General features: G+C 37.0%; 1 protein-coding gene across 2 annotated transcripts in view; it reads right to left on the bottom strand.

Moving 5' to 3' along the window:
- adamts2a (ADAM metallopeptidase with thrombospondin type 1 motif, 2a) overlaps positions 1-9596 on the bottom strand; it is a 181529-nt gene extending 171933 nt beyond the window's left edge. For both annotated transcript variants that reach the window (XM_088932777.1, XM_088932779.1), the window contains exons 1-2: positions 9307-9596; positions 6828-7180 (exon numbers count right to left, since the gene is read on the bottom strand). In XM_088932777.1, the coding sequence (XP_088788903.1) occupies positions 6828-7180; positions 9307-9391 (438 nt within the window). In that variant the 5' untranslated portion in view covers positions 9392-9596. The remainder of the gene's footprint in view (positions 1-6827; positions 7181-9306) is intronic.
- Between the last annotated feature and the right edge of the window lie 6575 nt (positions 9597-16171).

Genomic DNA, 16171 nt, shown 5'->3' with positions numbered 1-16171 from the left:
TGATTCTTGTTTCACTGTGATGCGTGCAGTGGGAAGGGATTTTAAAATGATTGGAGCAAATGTGTAAATTAAGCATTTCAACTTTGCTGAAGTGAAAATTATATAATGATCTTGCACCATAATCGTACAATGCTGATCAGCTGTTCATTTCTGCTGCCATCAATCAGCCTGAGTGAACAGTGTTATTGTGCTGCAACAGGTCACTGGGGTTTCACAGGGCTGAGCAGAATGAATTATCTTTTAAAAGGCTGTGATTTTCTTAGGACCCAGGCCAAGAAATAGCAAAAACATTAAACTCTAATGCAGTAATTACCTTCAGAAATGGTGTGTAATGATGTGACATGTTATGGAATTAGCTGAAGCCAATTAATGACAATAAAAAAATTAACAGAAGGATTTTATTCAATTGAACCATTTCAGTTATCATAAAATTAGATGTCCACTCATCACCCCAGCCTCCTACTGATTTTGAAACAGCCCAAGGTCTAGTTTATCAAATGGAGCTACCTGAACTCCATTAGCCTTCACACAATAATAATGCATGCTAATCAGGCTGATTCAGCCTCACAAATTCAAAAACAGATGATTGTATTTACATGAATAAAGCCATTGGAAAGAAACAATCCATCACTCACCACTACCATTTAATATATTTGCTGCTCTCAAGAAATGATAACAAAACCTTTTGCACTAAGAGCCCAGTAAGTTATATTTCCCCAGCAGAATCATTCATCACGCAGCTAATAATGTAAAGGGTGTCTTCACACATACCTCTTGCTATTGCAAAAATTGCTTGTCTTACCATCATTGCAGAACTGTAGCTTTTGCCACTCTTTCCTTGAAGCTCTCTCAGCTTACATACCTAGTTGAAACAACATGCGTGGACTATCAATTAATCCAGTGAAATGTTGTCATATGAGGCACTATATCACTGCTTATACTACACAGCTTTTATAATTGAGATTTTTTTAGTTAGGAGAGTAATAATAATAATTGCCTACACTTATATTGCACTTTTCTGGTCACTCCACTCAAAGCACTTTACGGGTAATGGGGGTTCCCCTCCACCAACACCAATGTGCAGCATCCACCTGGATGGTGTAACGGCAGTCACATTGCACCAGTACGCTCACCACATATAAGTTATCAGTGTGAAGGAGCATAGAGTAAAGAAGCCAATTCATAGATGGGGATTATTAAGAGGCCATGATTGATAAAGGCCAATGGGGAATTTTGGCCAGGGTAGCACGCCTACTCTTTTCGAGAAATGCCCTGGGATTTTTAAAGACTACAGAGAGTCAGGTACTCGGTTTTACGTCTCATCCAAAGGACGGTGCCCTTTTACAGTACAGTGTCACCGTCACTATACTGGGGCATTAGGACCTACACAGGCTGCGGGGTGAGCACCCCCTACTGGCCCCTCTAATACCTCTTCCAGCAGCAACCTTAGTTTTTTCCAGGAGGTCTCGCATCTAGGTACTAACCAGGCTCACACCTGCTTAGCTTCAGTGGGTTGCCAGTTGTGAGTTTCAAACTTTGAACTCAACGAGGAAGGGATATTACAGTGTCTGTCAACAAAGTGTAAGTGGTCTACTGTCAGTAGTTATAACACCCATTCATGCAGTACCTGTAGACCACATCACTGCCCCATCAGTGATCCAGAGAGAAAGATAAAAATTGATAAAAAGTGGCTTGGAACATACAGTAAAATGTTTTTTACTGCTTGCATTCTGAGAAAGATTTTTGCTATGTCACAAAAATGCTTGAGGAAAAAGACTCTGGCAAGATGATTGGTGGCACATGACAATCTCTTATTTATGTCACAGCTGTTTAGAAAACTCAGATTAGTAGCAGTGAGAATCACAACAGCAAAGAAGATAGGATGTGTTTACAGTACAACACGTAGAAAACCTTCTTCCAATGCCTTCCTCTCAGTGGGGAACATGTGATTTGTTAAATCAGAATGGATTAGAAAACAACAACCTCTACCATTCTACTATTCATTGGAAACAATGTGTGTACATCATATAACTGAGACAAATAAACTAATAACTAAGAAAAAAAGAACCTGCACCTGGATTTTCATTTCCACAGTCCTTGCAAGGGATTGCCTAGACTTGCTCTATATGAAGATTTATTCCAGAGAAGGAATGAAAATACTTTAGCAGAAACCATCCCGTCTGCCATCTTTCCTGGTTCTCCAACAGCTATCTGTGTTCAGTTTCATCCCCAAATTCAAAATAAAATTAAATGGAAGCAAAAACCAAATCCACTTGTGTCCCAGTACAAACTAAATCTAAAACTCTACTGTCAATGAAGACCTTATAGTGTTCTGCAAAGTACGTTGGGAATGTTGTTACACCGCTTTAATGCAAGATATATTATTCTTCTGGTTCCTACATTTGGCCTGAGTCTTAAAAACGGCAGCTGTCTTAAATATTACTTTTTAGCTTTCCAAGATCAGAGTCCCAAATGGCTGTTGGTTTCAATCTGAATACCTAATTCACTTTCTCTAACGTTTCTTTGGAATTTGACTAGAGGGCCAAAAAAGAAAAAATGTCATTTTTACTGTCTCATTTGTTTTTACTCGCCATACATATATTTTTGTCCACTTTCACATTTTTAAAAGGAATCAATTTCCCTATCGAGCCTTTTGTCGCTCAGTTTTTAGTGATGTGCTAGGCCAATATTCAATATTAAAATTTCACAAATAACTGGCACACAATTCACTTACATTTTCTGCAAGAAAAAAAAATATTTCCAAATTGGTTTCTTTTTCAATGATTTAAAATCTACACACCGAGATACTTTTGAGAATTGAGATTGAGTGCAAGGGTTAACCTCTGTAACTACATAAAAAACATATTTTCTTTCCATAAAACATTTATAAATATGTTTTATCAAAAACCCATCGGGTGCCACCTTCACTCAATCGGATTCTTGATTATGTACCTTGCCAGCAAGCTGCGTTTTAGTTAAAAGTTTCCAGAACACCAGTCGGAATTGTGGAAGTGAAAAATAATATCATCAAGAGTTTCAGTTCCTACCTGGATCCTGTACAGTACTTTGAAAGTCTGTTCTGTTTTTCATTTTCTTGGATTCCAGGAGGGAATGAGTGAAATGCTGAATAAAATGATACTTTGTGAACAGGGCCTTAGACTAGGGCCTGGTGTGTTCAGATGCTTCTCAACATGAAGAATAATAAGGAATGGTTTCTTAGAAATTCCAGGAGAGAGGCATGACTGACAGACAGATGACAACACCTGGGACACTGCTAAACACAGCCCTGCACTTTCCAGCTGTGAAGCTCAAAGTGAGACTCTTATCAAATTTCATTGTGCTGCATCAGTTAATTTACACCCCTGTCATTATGGGCTTTTGAGAGTTTGCACCTTCTGATATTAGAAGGGTGCCTCTTTGCAGAAGGCTACTTTATGTCCTTGGATGAGTTTCACAAAGTAGTATACAATGTAACCAGCTGTTTTCTTTAATGGAAGGTGTTTTTTTTTTGAGGGGGGAGGGCAACTGGAGTAAGGCATAGAGAATGGCACAAGGAGTTTGCAAAGCATGAATTAATTTCAGAGGACAGGCAGTGAGGATGATGCAGCACCAAACAATTTCTCCGTTAACATCATTCACTCTGCATTCTCTTGCACATAAGACAAAAAGATCTGCACGCAGGGTGAAGTCCGGAATTTGTTTTTGACAAGCTATGTGCACATCTTTAGGACTTGAAACAATACTTGCTGCATAAGTTATTTGAGCTGATGTGCGGCTGAAAGATGGTGTTTAAGGATGCAGGCAATTTGCCACCTAAGCAGATAGAGGCTTTTTCTGCAGAGGTGACAAAAGGACACAGCAGTGGGATGGGAATAATGGATAGGGAATGAAATGGGTTATTATTCCTCTGAATTGCTGTTTTTCCAGTACTGCATCCTCTTGCCTGTCTTCCTTTAGCTGTTACTGTGATTTATAATGAATCTATTGTTTTTCTTATTATCTTATTTAGTTCTTATTATTTTAAAGCATTTCTGGAAAAAGCAGAAAAACAAAAATTCACATACCTTTCTAGACTACCTCAGAGATATCAATGCTACAGTATATACCCTGTGAAAATCTAAAGTGTATTTTTCCAATCTGCTTCTCTTCATTTACTACATGAACATACAGCATACTGTACCAAAAGCTCTGAAAAAAAAGTATTTTTATATTTTTTCTTATTGGGACAAAACATAAAAGTGGAGAGTAGAAACTGCTTAAGAAAAACTGTCAGCTCAAAGAAGATGTAATTTTAGCACCTGTACGGTTAGCAGTAATGTCTTGTTAATTTCCCTGCTAGCAGAACACTTCAGTTCCTCGGGTTCCAGTAAGACTGCAAGTCATTATCTTATTCAAACAGTTTTTTTTGTGTGTGTGTCTGGCAAAGAAATAAATTTTACTTTTTTAATTAACCAAAGTGATAATGGATGTACAGAAAGAGATAAAGAGCAACACTGCACAGGCATCAAGACCAAATTGTATGTTAAGATTTAAAATGAATACCTTTCATGTTATAAATCAGAATTTGTCAATATTTATCCAATCCTCAATTCACAGCTTGTTCTTAATTAATTCAAACAGGAGAGTGCATAACAACACAGTGAGAAAATCAACTACAATATGTTCAAAGAATAACTCTTATTCTTTATTTTGTGTTCCTTTAGTTATTTTGTGTAATCTAGGCTACTAGATTATAGTTCAGGTGGGTTATTGTATACTAGATTATAGTATACAATATAGTATTGTATATTTTTTCACTTTAAATGAACTTGAAAAGTGGAAAGCCTTCCACTAATGTGCTGAAGGGGTAAGTACTGTATGCTTTCTAAAAACACAACATCAGAGCATGTAACCTGGATTTAATGTGCAGGTAGCAACATAACTGCATTTCCCAGGTTTAATTAATTATACATACTTTAAAACAAGGGGCACCTTAGTTCTCTGTCTCTTCCCTACATCAATGAAGTGTAGGTGAAGTGTAATAATGGCCACAATTTCTCTGGATTTATAAGTAAAATTAAATCTTCCCTGTACTTCAAAAATTAAAAGCACAATGTTCTTCATAGAATGGCAAAACTTGTTTAATTGCTGTTTTAAACTTATACAGCCCTGTGATGCCTGGTATGATATACAAATAACGTTTTTTTTTTTCAGTTTCCTTTTCCTTTTTAAATTTACGAACAAAAACCTTTATTATCTCACAAATTTTACTTGTATGAATTAAGTGTGTGTTGATTCTGTAATGTATTCCTATGATCATTTACAGATGTTGATTTACTTCTGAACATGTGAATGCTCTGCTTGTCACATAAAAAAATGCCACCACTAAAACTAAAGTTCTCAATTGTCTAGCCTCCCCCATCCCATTTTGTTTTTAAAAAACTCCCACTGTTGTGTCTTGTTGTTGGACTAATTCAGGCTGTCACTTCAGATTCAGTCCCTGGAGAGTTTCGTTTTAGGTCTATCCCTTTGGATATATATAAAAAACACATCACCCATGGGCGGTCTACTCTTTAATTTGCTAAACTCCTCTGTTACTTCGATTTGTCCTTAAACAAGCAATGAGCCAGAAGCCACTTCACAAGAATGCAATTTACTCATGGTATCATTCATTTCTACAGCACTTGCTGTGGAAATAAGCCAAAGGGAGGAATCTGCTTTTAGACACAGATATTTGGCAACCATCCCGCCTTTGATCTGGCTGGTGTAATTTTCAAGCGCATCTTAAAGGTTACAGTTGTTTCGTTTAAATAATAAATAGTTTTCTAATTAATGTGCCAGTGGATTGACTGTTCCTTCTTTTACTTACAGCAACATTTCCAGCTTGGCTGGCTGTATATCAGGATCAGCTTCTTTTTATATACCACAACAGCACCAGTTTCACACTGGATAGATAATTAATCCAAGCAGCTAAGGTTAGATAGGGAAAAAATATAATGCAAATAAGCAAGCCTTAAACTGATTTCATGACATCATCGTCCAGAAAGGATTGTTCCTCTAATTCAGGTTTCATCAGAATATGAAGCTCTTCTACCTATCTTTCTATTCCACCATGTAATAATCCCTATTAAAAGCCTCCAGAATCACTAATGTCCAAATCACTAGTGATTTTACTCTTCAGTGTCACCAACATGCCTTCTGAAATTACAAAGCTATTTTTTACAACTGAATCAATAACACTGAAATTCATTTTAAAATATTTTTACTCAACTCAGGAATTTTAACAACAAAGGGCTTAATCAATTCCATGTTTAAGAGGTTTACCATTTATTAATTTATATAATTAAAATTTTGGTAGAAAGTAAAGTCTCTGAAAAATTAAGGCTCTTAAAGTGAAGAAACGCAAATAACTTCTAAAAATGTCTATTAAAAAAGGTCATTCCTACATAGCTAACATGGCAAAAATGATCATATATAGTGACTTGGATATAATGTGCAGTTTCCAAGAATAAAAGGAAAAAAAGAACAAAGAAATACTAAACATTTGCAAATCTGCAACCCATTTCAAACCCTCTAGGCATCAAGAGATTTAAGAACCAATGTTTATGTTTAGATTTTGTAGAGTAAGGATCCTATACAGTGCCTTTGTTTTCTGCAATTAATCAACAAAAGCAATTTGGGCCCTTCTAATTTCAAGCGATTGATTGTTTCCAGCTACAGTCAGCTGTAAATTTCTGTTAACAAGAACAGGGAAGAGAAAACAAAGAAGAAAAACCAAACAAATAAAAGCATTTATGATGAACTACAGCAGGACATGTTTTAAGGTGAGTTTGGCTGGTTATACATACCAGGCCATCACAGTTGCTTATGGCAACAGAAGCCCCCTCCATGTCTGTGACGTCTCCAACATAAAGGCAATCCCCCAGTAAAGGCTCCGAACGCGTCGTGTTACTATCCTCCTGCCATTCGATCTTTGCTCCTGGTGCCACCAGTCGTGAGTTCAGCCTGAGCCGCAGGTGAAACTCCTTTCCAAAGACGGTCACATTGTAGAAAAGCCTCTCTTTAGGGCCCTCGTTGGAATCCCTCCTCCAGCGTCTCCGTCCATAACCTGCTGACACAGTATGGGACAAGAATCGTCCTTCTGCATCCGTGCTGACTGGAGTGACCACTCCGTACTCCCCAAGTACCTCCTGAAGGGACTCTGCAAAGAAGGGAATAGCTTGAGTAGACTTTAAAATATTTTTAGTTGCTTTTGCACTCTGTGTTTAATTTTTTCTACTTGTCCTCAAGGTAAAAGGGAACTGCTGACCACAGCTGTTAGACTGTCAGCTGTGTTGGTGTGTAGTTCGTAGCAAAACTTCATCTAGTTAAGTTTAAAATCAGTCTAGTGTTACAAAATTATCTCTGCACACCACCTATCAAAAATGCCTTAAAACATGGACCAAAACTACTTTGTTTTGGTGTTTTGAAAAAAAAACACCCCCACAACTACACAAAAACGAAGTACTGGAGCATTTTTAAGGTTTTTTTTAGCAAATGCATTCCATTGCCTCTAATGTATTGATGTAATTACCCCTCAAAACATGTGAATGATAAGAAGTGCCTACTCAAGTAAGCAGCTTCACAATAAGATGTCAAAAACTGATTCCCATAAACCTCACTCGGAGGGAGCAAAACCTACATTTTTGTGCAGAAAAACCCCAAGAAGCCATTATTTTATGTGAACATACGAAGTTCTGTACTTATACTTATGTCATACTGTCACAAACTGACATAATTTGTACTTAGTATTGGAAATATTTCACTACTTTTGTCTCTGTGTGTGCATGCAACCAAATTATCTCTAGTTCACTGTAGGATTTTTATTGATAAGCTTTGCACTTAAAATATTATAAAGAAACATTTACATTTTTTTACTATTCCAGGAGTTCAAGGCCAGCAGCATACAGAAAACCATTAAGATCAAAGTGTTGCTTGAGTGCTTACATGCAGAATAATACCACTGGCTTTCCCACTCACTGAGCAACCGGTGAGGTGACAGACATAGCTTTCCCACTCCCATCCAAAGATGCTAGCCACCTGTGCATGCACGTGCTAAAGGTGTCCACACATTCCTCCTGAAGCACAGAAAAAACAGTCCCCGCAGCCTATTTTCACAAGTTACCCTGTACTTAGCTTTGCTTCCACACAGATTAATAAGAATCTTAGCACTTCAAAGATTATTATTATTATTATTATTATTATTATTAGGAGGAGGAGGAGGAGGAAGGGTGGTGTAACATGAGCTCTCCTGCACTTGTTTAAGATACAACACGTATTTTAAATGTCACATTTAGCAAATCAAACATTCTAAGGCACAATGCAGCCCTTAGTGCTACTGTATGTATTAGTTTCCAAACGCAGACACATGCGTGATGTACACTGTATAGTTTTAATTTTCCTTGTTATTTTTTTCAAAGACGACAAGATCAGAATTGTAAATTTAAAGCTTTTTAAAAGCTGTTAATCAAAGAAACACTTCGAAGACTATATTTTCCTTCAGATGTTACTGCTATTATAATTAGCAGCTATCTGATCAAGTTCATCTTGAAGAAATAGCAAACTGTTACACTACGTGCTAGTTCTCACTGTTAGCAGGGGTGTACTCGCTACATTTGTGAAAACAGGGCAAGCGCACAGTGTAATGCAAATCCAGTTATATTATTTCTAACAGTATTTTAATAATCTTGCAATTTTTATTTCTTATATTACATTATACGCGTCATTTTATAAGTCTCTACGTTATAGACGTATCTTTCTATTCTATGCACATTGATAACATAACAACAACTAATAGTATTCAAAAGTGCGTGCAGAAACCCAAGAAAGCCAAGATCATGAAACAGCCTAGTGAACCCGTAGTATAATTTCTTATCATTACGATGAGACTCTACAGTTTTGTGACAAATCAATCGCTCTCATCACAAGCTTGACAAATGAAACCATCCTGTCCCATTACTCAAGCTTTTATTCTTCTTTGCAAATTCTATTAAAAACACTGTCACTCGCACAAAGTATTTTGCTCCATATGCTCTTGCTAAAGGATGGGGAAAAATGCGCACTTCGCAATAAATACCACTGATGACATGGCACGGAATGTAGGTCTTCTTGAGTCCTTAAACCATGAAAAAATGAAGAAAAAAAGAAAACCAAACGAACCAAAAGTTTACACTGAAGAAGAACCGAATGCAAATAATGACAGATGGGGTGTTACAGGAGAAAAGATGCAGGTAGGCATAGTGTGTAAGACTTAATACAAACTGCAAACAGATAAACAGTCCCACGTACCTATACTATTGGCGATATAAAGGCCGTTCGTGTGCAGAAAGAATGGCAAAAGCATTAAGAATGCAATTCCAGGCGCACGATCCATGGCAGCTCCGAACTGCACACGAGAAAGAGACGGAGTTTGGGATCCAGTGTGTTAAAGTTCCCCGCAACCAGCGATCCGCCACACCAACAATATCTGTCTGCAACTAACTGCAAAGTGCACCGGGAGGGAACGCGCGATCTCTCCCTTGCCTATGTTTCTGATTACACCAGAGTCTCCACACACACATACACACTCACTCTCAGTCAGCAAAGCAGGGAAGCGGAGAGGTTGGGAGAATACCATTGAAAACACAGGGCGTGCTGAAAGTGAAGTCATTCTGATTGACAGATCACAGACAACTCCACAGAAGTATGGAAATGGGAGAGTACGATTTCTTGCATGGGAGGGGTTATCAAGAAAGTTTTTTTTTACATTGTTACATAATTACCATTCTTTGCAGGACACAGCTCTTCGCATTCCCTTTCTTCTGACAGCGCTCTGAAGAACTCTGTTCTGAATTCTGCATTGCTTGCATAAAGTTTGTACATCTCAGCTCCTGAGCAAACGAGCAAGACTAAAGAACCGGTCCAAGAGCGCTCCCTATGTCCGAAAGAGCAAATGATACTGCCATCGTCACTTTTTTCTGGGTATTGTGCCTACAGCAAGATAATTAATCGACGTCTTTATTTTTATAACTTCATTCGTTGTAGTCACAGTCGGTGATTTAAAGGGAATTATCCTCATAATTTAAAAAAGGTATACTGTATATAACGTAAATTTCTGCATTTTTACTTGCAAGTTGTTGTTGGATTTGTCTGATTATGATATAAAGTCTGGTAAGATCGTAGTAGATTGTAGTATTTGCACCCTGTGTTGAGACAAGAGATACTTTCGCCGGGACAAATGTATAGTGCACATGCTGTAGATCCTCGAATATTTTGGACTCCCTACTGTACAGCCAACATGAGAAAATAATACACACTTGAAGTCGAATGATATAATTTGCTTACAAAATGTGCGAATTATAAATATAAACAGAGAGGTAGAAATACAGCTTATGCATATAAAAATATTTTTGAAAGGGTCATCTCAGGGCAATTCTGGCTGCTCACTCCCTGACTGCAATTTGCAACAAGAGTGAATCCAAGAGCATTTGCACATTGTTTCCATCTATAGTCAAACCACATATCTGTCATTAAGACAGAGATTGTCCAATAAGCAGTTTCTGTAACTGGTTTAAAAAAAAAAACAAGATTTTAATACGAAGTAAAAATTACATGTTAGCAGTCTAATCGATTCACTTCTGAAAAAAAACAGTCTCCTGAAGACAAGCCACACCAGTTAAGCCTACATGGAGGCCATTTAGTGGAAAAGAAAGTGGCAGAAGCCAGAAGATGAAAGCTATTAATTATGGTAAATCATACATTTTTACTTCTCATTGTGTATATCTTACATCTATTATTATTGTTTTTATTTATTCAATAGTTTGCATACACTTCTATTATATACTACAAATTTGATTGTTTTTCTCAAAATCAAGTGATTTATATGCCTTTGCTGATATCCAAGCATTATACAGTATATGTAGTTCATCATCTTTAAACATACGGGTATTGTCACATTAACACTATATATAACACATTGTCCGTGGCCTTATGACTGATGCAGTAAAACTGAGATATGCCAATTATGCAAAGCAAGAATACATGACTGTCAAACCTGATTAGAAATAGATTTGAAACGGGTTCCCCATGTACTTAACTCTAATGTAATACAAAAAACTTCATTCCCAAGTCTGATTATACTGTTTAAACAACAGACTTCCGATTCTGATCGTACAGTAATCAGAGCTAAGCAGGATTTTATGTCTCCGGAAAGAATTCAGGGCAACACCAATTTCATATTTTCTTTTCTCATATTTCACCTACTGCTTACATACGAAACAGCTATTAGCCACCACAGAACTCCACTCCTATATAATAACGTCAACTAACACTTTGAGGTTAACTCATGGATATCAAAAAGGGAACAATCGCCATGTTTACCCTAAATTATGTTTTGAATAATTATTTATCTAAATTGGTAAAAGTAAGGTATAAAGTGAGTCAACATGAATGAGTATTCTGTCAATTAAACAATCCCTCTTTCAGCAGATTTCAATCTTTCTAAATCAGGGGTGTTCAGTCCTCACCATGGAGGCCTCCTGTGTCTGCAGGTTTTCATTCCATCTCAACTCTTCACTGCCCAACTCTAATACTTATTGTTGTAACTGATGCTTGTTTTATCAGCTACTTCCAGATTTTACAATGTGTGTGATTTTAAGAGACCTACTGTATGAAGCCTGCTGGATTGTGGTCATCCTGAATCCAGAATTGGACAGCTGTGTCCAAAGAGAGGTTTAGGATCTCATTATATATTCTGTACACATCAAGTCAGACTGCTATGGCCATGTACCTGGTGCTTGAAAAGGCTATCCACTCAAAAGCACTGAGAAACATGACTGAAAAAAATGATAGGCACTTTTGCTATTCTTTATGTATCCATGTACTACATGACTTTAAAAACATACCTAATCACATATGGTAGTATTATTTTATGTAAGAAAGTTAGAGTCGTGGGCGGCATGATTGTGCAGTGGTTAACAACGTTGCTTTGCAGCACTAGGGCCCCAGCTTGAATTCCAACCTAAGGTGCAACAGGTAGCTTTGTGAGGTTTGTGTGTTTTCCTCATATTCATGTGGGTTTCCTCCAGGCACTCTGGTTTCCATCCACTTTCCAAAAATATGCTGGCAGGTTCATTGGCTTCTGGAAGAATTGGCACTAGGTATGAGTGTGTGCCTGCTCTGGGATCCTGTCCAGGGTGTACAGTGCCTTGTGCCTTTTGCTTGCTGGGACAGACTCTAGCTCCCTGCGATCCTGTATTGGATAAAGCAGTTAGAAAAGGATAAACCATCAACTTGTTTTGATAATTGTGGCATTTGAAGGAACCTTTTAATAGTGTGGATATCACAACCTTCTTACACCAAGGAGACCTGAGAACACTCTGGTCATGGAAATTCTTCTTTTCCCATTGTGACACACCCATGGGCATGGGTTCATGGTAACCATGAAGTTTCACATTCCGAGGCTTTGTGTCTTGATTTCTAACAACTTTAGTTGTTCAACATTATTTGAATCTGCTTTACTGGAATTCGTTTTAAAAAGTGTTAAAACTACAAGTGAGATATTATGATGATGACAGAGCACCTGAATAGAATTTTTTATGAAATAGTCTCAAACTTTAACCAAGCTGTTTGACTGAGCATCACTATCCTCTACCAAGTCAAATTTGGATCAAGGGAACCAGATGTGTGGGAGACCTCTCAGCTTTTGGACCATATAACAGGAAGGCAGATGTTTGACAGTTGTAGATGGCATCTGGGCAAATAACTGGTTTAAAATGGTTGATAGTTGGAGGCTAAAATAAGCTTATAGAGGGTTTGTCTCTACAGATCCTCATAGGTTTACTGTACAGTATGTGAGCAAAGAGCTGCAGTACAGGAGCCCAATGGAGTCCTGATTAATACAAACAACTTGTATGCTAGCGGCTAAGTGATGGAATGTGTGCCATGAGTGTTTAGGAAGGGAAAGTTAGTTTTTTAATACCAGACATTTCTAGGCAAATCAATTTATGAACAAGTTCTGAATGTCTCAGGTTGTAAAGAGGCACATCAAATAGCAAAGGGTGACACTGTTAAAGAATCTGGTAAAATAGCTGATTTTAATTTTATGATTCTAAAAAATAGGTTTTCTGAAGAAATTTTGTGTTATTTGCATTAAGACCCTATGGCTAAATTCCAACAGGAGGTGATGTAGAATTAGGATAAAATATGATACACAATGTTTTTCTGTTAGTTTGACTTTTCAATCATATAAAACAAAATAGTGAAAAGCAAACTGATAAACTTATTTTGAACCCAAGGACAATATGCTGTCAATTAATAAACTGTTATAGTATGTGCAGAGACATAAAAGCTAAGGTAGCACATGTACTCATGAACAGACATTTTTTCCAATGTGTACTATGTTTTCTCTTTTCACATACATATTCAAAATTTTTAACTGTACAGTAAATGACCATTAGATATGACTTTCAGATTAAGTATTTTGTAAGCCGTTTGTAAACATTCTGGTTATTTGATTAATAATTTTATGGTATATATTTATGGTTTAGTATCATTTTGATTTACAGGGTCTATAAAAATGGGGAAGTCAGTAAAAAATTGATTTCTTATTAAAATAAACTGGAAGGACTGCAACAAATGAAATGAAAATTTGTACATTTAGTCTGAAGGGATTTTGAATCAGACAGTCATAACATTTGGCACTTCCAATGATTACATAAGGCAAGTCTGACTCCTTGAGGCACAATGTTGTTGGAAGTCTAGGACTTTGAAATGTGTAATACAGCACTGTTTGATCTTTAAGGAATCCAAGAGCAACAGAAAAGGGGTTATCTACTCTATATAATTTTCATTTTCCTGTTCTCCTGTTTCTTGCTTGTATATCAAAGAATATATTAACTTTATAGTTCTCACTTTTGTCTGTACAGATAAATATATTTCCAATATAAGTAAAAGTTAAATAAATGAATCAAGGTTGAAAGGTTCTGTGGGAGCAGTGCCTGAAAGCATTGTACTGTTACACACAGCGCCGCTTCAGTTGAATATATGGTAAGTATGGTTCAGTGTCACAGCAAATTCAATCCCCAGGCCACATCCTGTAGATCCATTTTAAGAAGTGTGCACAGAACCTAGGTTTTTGCACAGTAGCTGGTCACCTTAATAAATAATTAAAAATCCAGCTGCATTCTTTGCTGTGTCCTTGACTCTCAGGCTAGCTGTATGGTTTGCATGTTGCTCCTGTTCACTGTAGAAAAGGGCTACCATGCCAAAAGTATATCTTCATTGAGCTGGATGTACATGTCTACTGTATGTACTGTTTTGGATCTTTGCATTTCATTTTAGCTGGTGCAATATGTGTTGCTCTTCTAACTTGTCCTGGGTTGGTTTTTCATGTCAATACAGTGACTTCTTCATAATATTATACACAATTGTTATTGTAACCTTCTTGTATTGTACACAGCCCTGCTGCTGAGAGTGTAGAAGACTAAAGTCCACAGATATCACTGTCCATATATCACCATTCATTCTTCTGCAAACCTCATTTATTAAAAGAAAGTTTATTAAAACGACTATTCAGTTATGTGTAATAATGTACAATATGCTAAACTACTATACTTAGGTGATATTATTCTCAAGACAAAGAGCCACTGAACAGAACTCCAGTAGGGCCCTGATTACAAACAACTTGCATGCTAGTGACTGTTTTCCTGTCAGTGTTTGTGATACTATGAGTGAAACTCCCTGAGTGTCCATGTGTTCCTGAGTGACTGACCACATGTCAAGGTTTCTCTTAAGCACTTTCATCCTGAATCATCCTGCAGCATACACCACTTCCATTTCCAGCAAGAAACATGTGATACTCAATGTCTTTTACTGTATGTTATCAAAACATAATGCACATGCAGTATTGAGATTCCTGTGAAGGCTACCTGTAATTGGACAGCTACTGAAAACTCATCCTTTATCAGGAAAGTCCTTTATTTAGAGTATATTTAAAAACCAGCTTTGAACCTTCCTTTTATTTGGACTAGCAATTAGACTAATAAAGCAATGAAAAATATTGTTATTTATGTTAAAAATATCATTCTAAATGAAAGCCACTGATCAAAAAATGATCACATTCAAACAGCACTTACTGTAAATGAATCACATTCCTATTCATTTACATCAGTTTTTTTTTCAAAATAAGAAGTGGGGCCTTTTATTTATTTTAAACCACTTTTGCTTAATATGAAAAGTTGACACTATCATTATGATCAACAGGACCTACTGATTAAAAATATAATTGATACATGCTTTCTTTGGTTTCGTTTTTTGTTGATGTTTTATTTATTTTACATTATTTATTGTTACAGCTTTAGGTGACTGAGAAATGTCTCTTAGATTTTAGATAACATTTGTGACACTTGGAAGAGTAAACACTTCTAACTTCAAAGGACAGAGGATGTTTGCTGAGGCCTGGGGGTCCCTTGAGCAGAAACAATTGTAAAGTTTACCTTAGTATACCTAGGAATGTTGTGAATTAATGATTGGCAAGGAGCAGTACAGACACACACAATATAAGATCACATGAAGAGCACAGAGAAAAGGGAGGAAGAAACAAGGAGAAGCAGGGAGAAGAGAGAGGAGTCTGGAGGAATGGGGACTTGAAGCTTGTGCCAGGCGAGAGCCCCTACTTCTTGATCATCCAAACCAAACCTGACTGGAGCTAAGTATTTGAACCTTGTTAGAGAGAATGTGCTATTATGTGTTTTAGGAAAGTTGGGTTTCCTGGGTAAAAGATACCTCAGTTAGAAACATCTGTCCTGCTTAGGGTGCATTTTATTGATAAAGATATTTATCAATATTTTGTAGCGTCCGGGTAGCAGAGAGAGAGGTTGAACTGCAGGTTGCATTCTATTTAGTTAGAAGGCAGCTCATCTCTTGTGTGGCCTCTGTAGGCATATTAAGAGTTTAATGCTTAGTAGCAGTCTGGGATTTTCTGGGTGACCAGAATGTTAGGCCTCTGAAATGCCTTGTTTGTAAATACTGTATATAAAGTAACTTGTGTGTTGTATGTTGTGTGTCATGTAGTTTGTGTTTTGTCATTGAAACAAATATTTGTTAACCAAGTGTGTCTGGATTGTTACTCCTCTCAACAAAGCTGTGCCAGAGAACAAAGAATTCACGTGTCTCT

This window comes from Atractosteus spatula, chromosome 14, assembly GCF_055471065.1.
Source record: "Atractosteus spatula isolate fAtrSpa1 chromosome 14, fAtrSpa1.hap1, whole genome shotgun sequence".
In the NCBI taxonomy this organism is placed as follows: Eukaryota; Metazoa; Chordata; class Actinopteri; order Semionotiformes; family Lepisosteidae; genus Atractosteus; species Atractosteus spatula.
The sequence above is the reverse complement of the archived record's forward strand: the minus strand, read 5'-3'. Positions and strand labels throughout refer to the sequence as shown.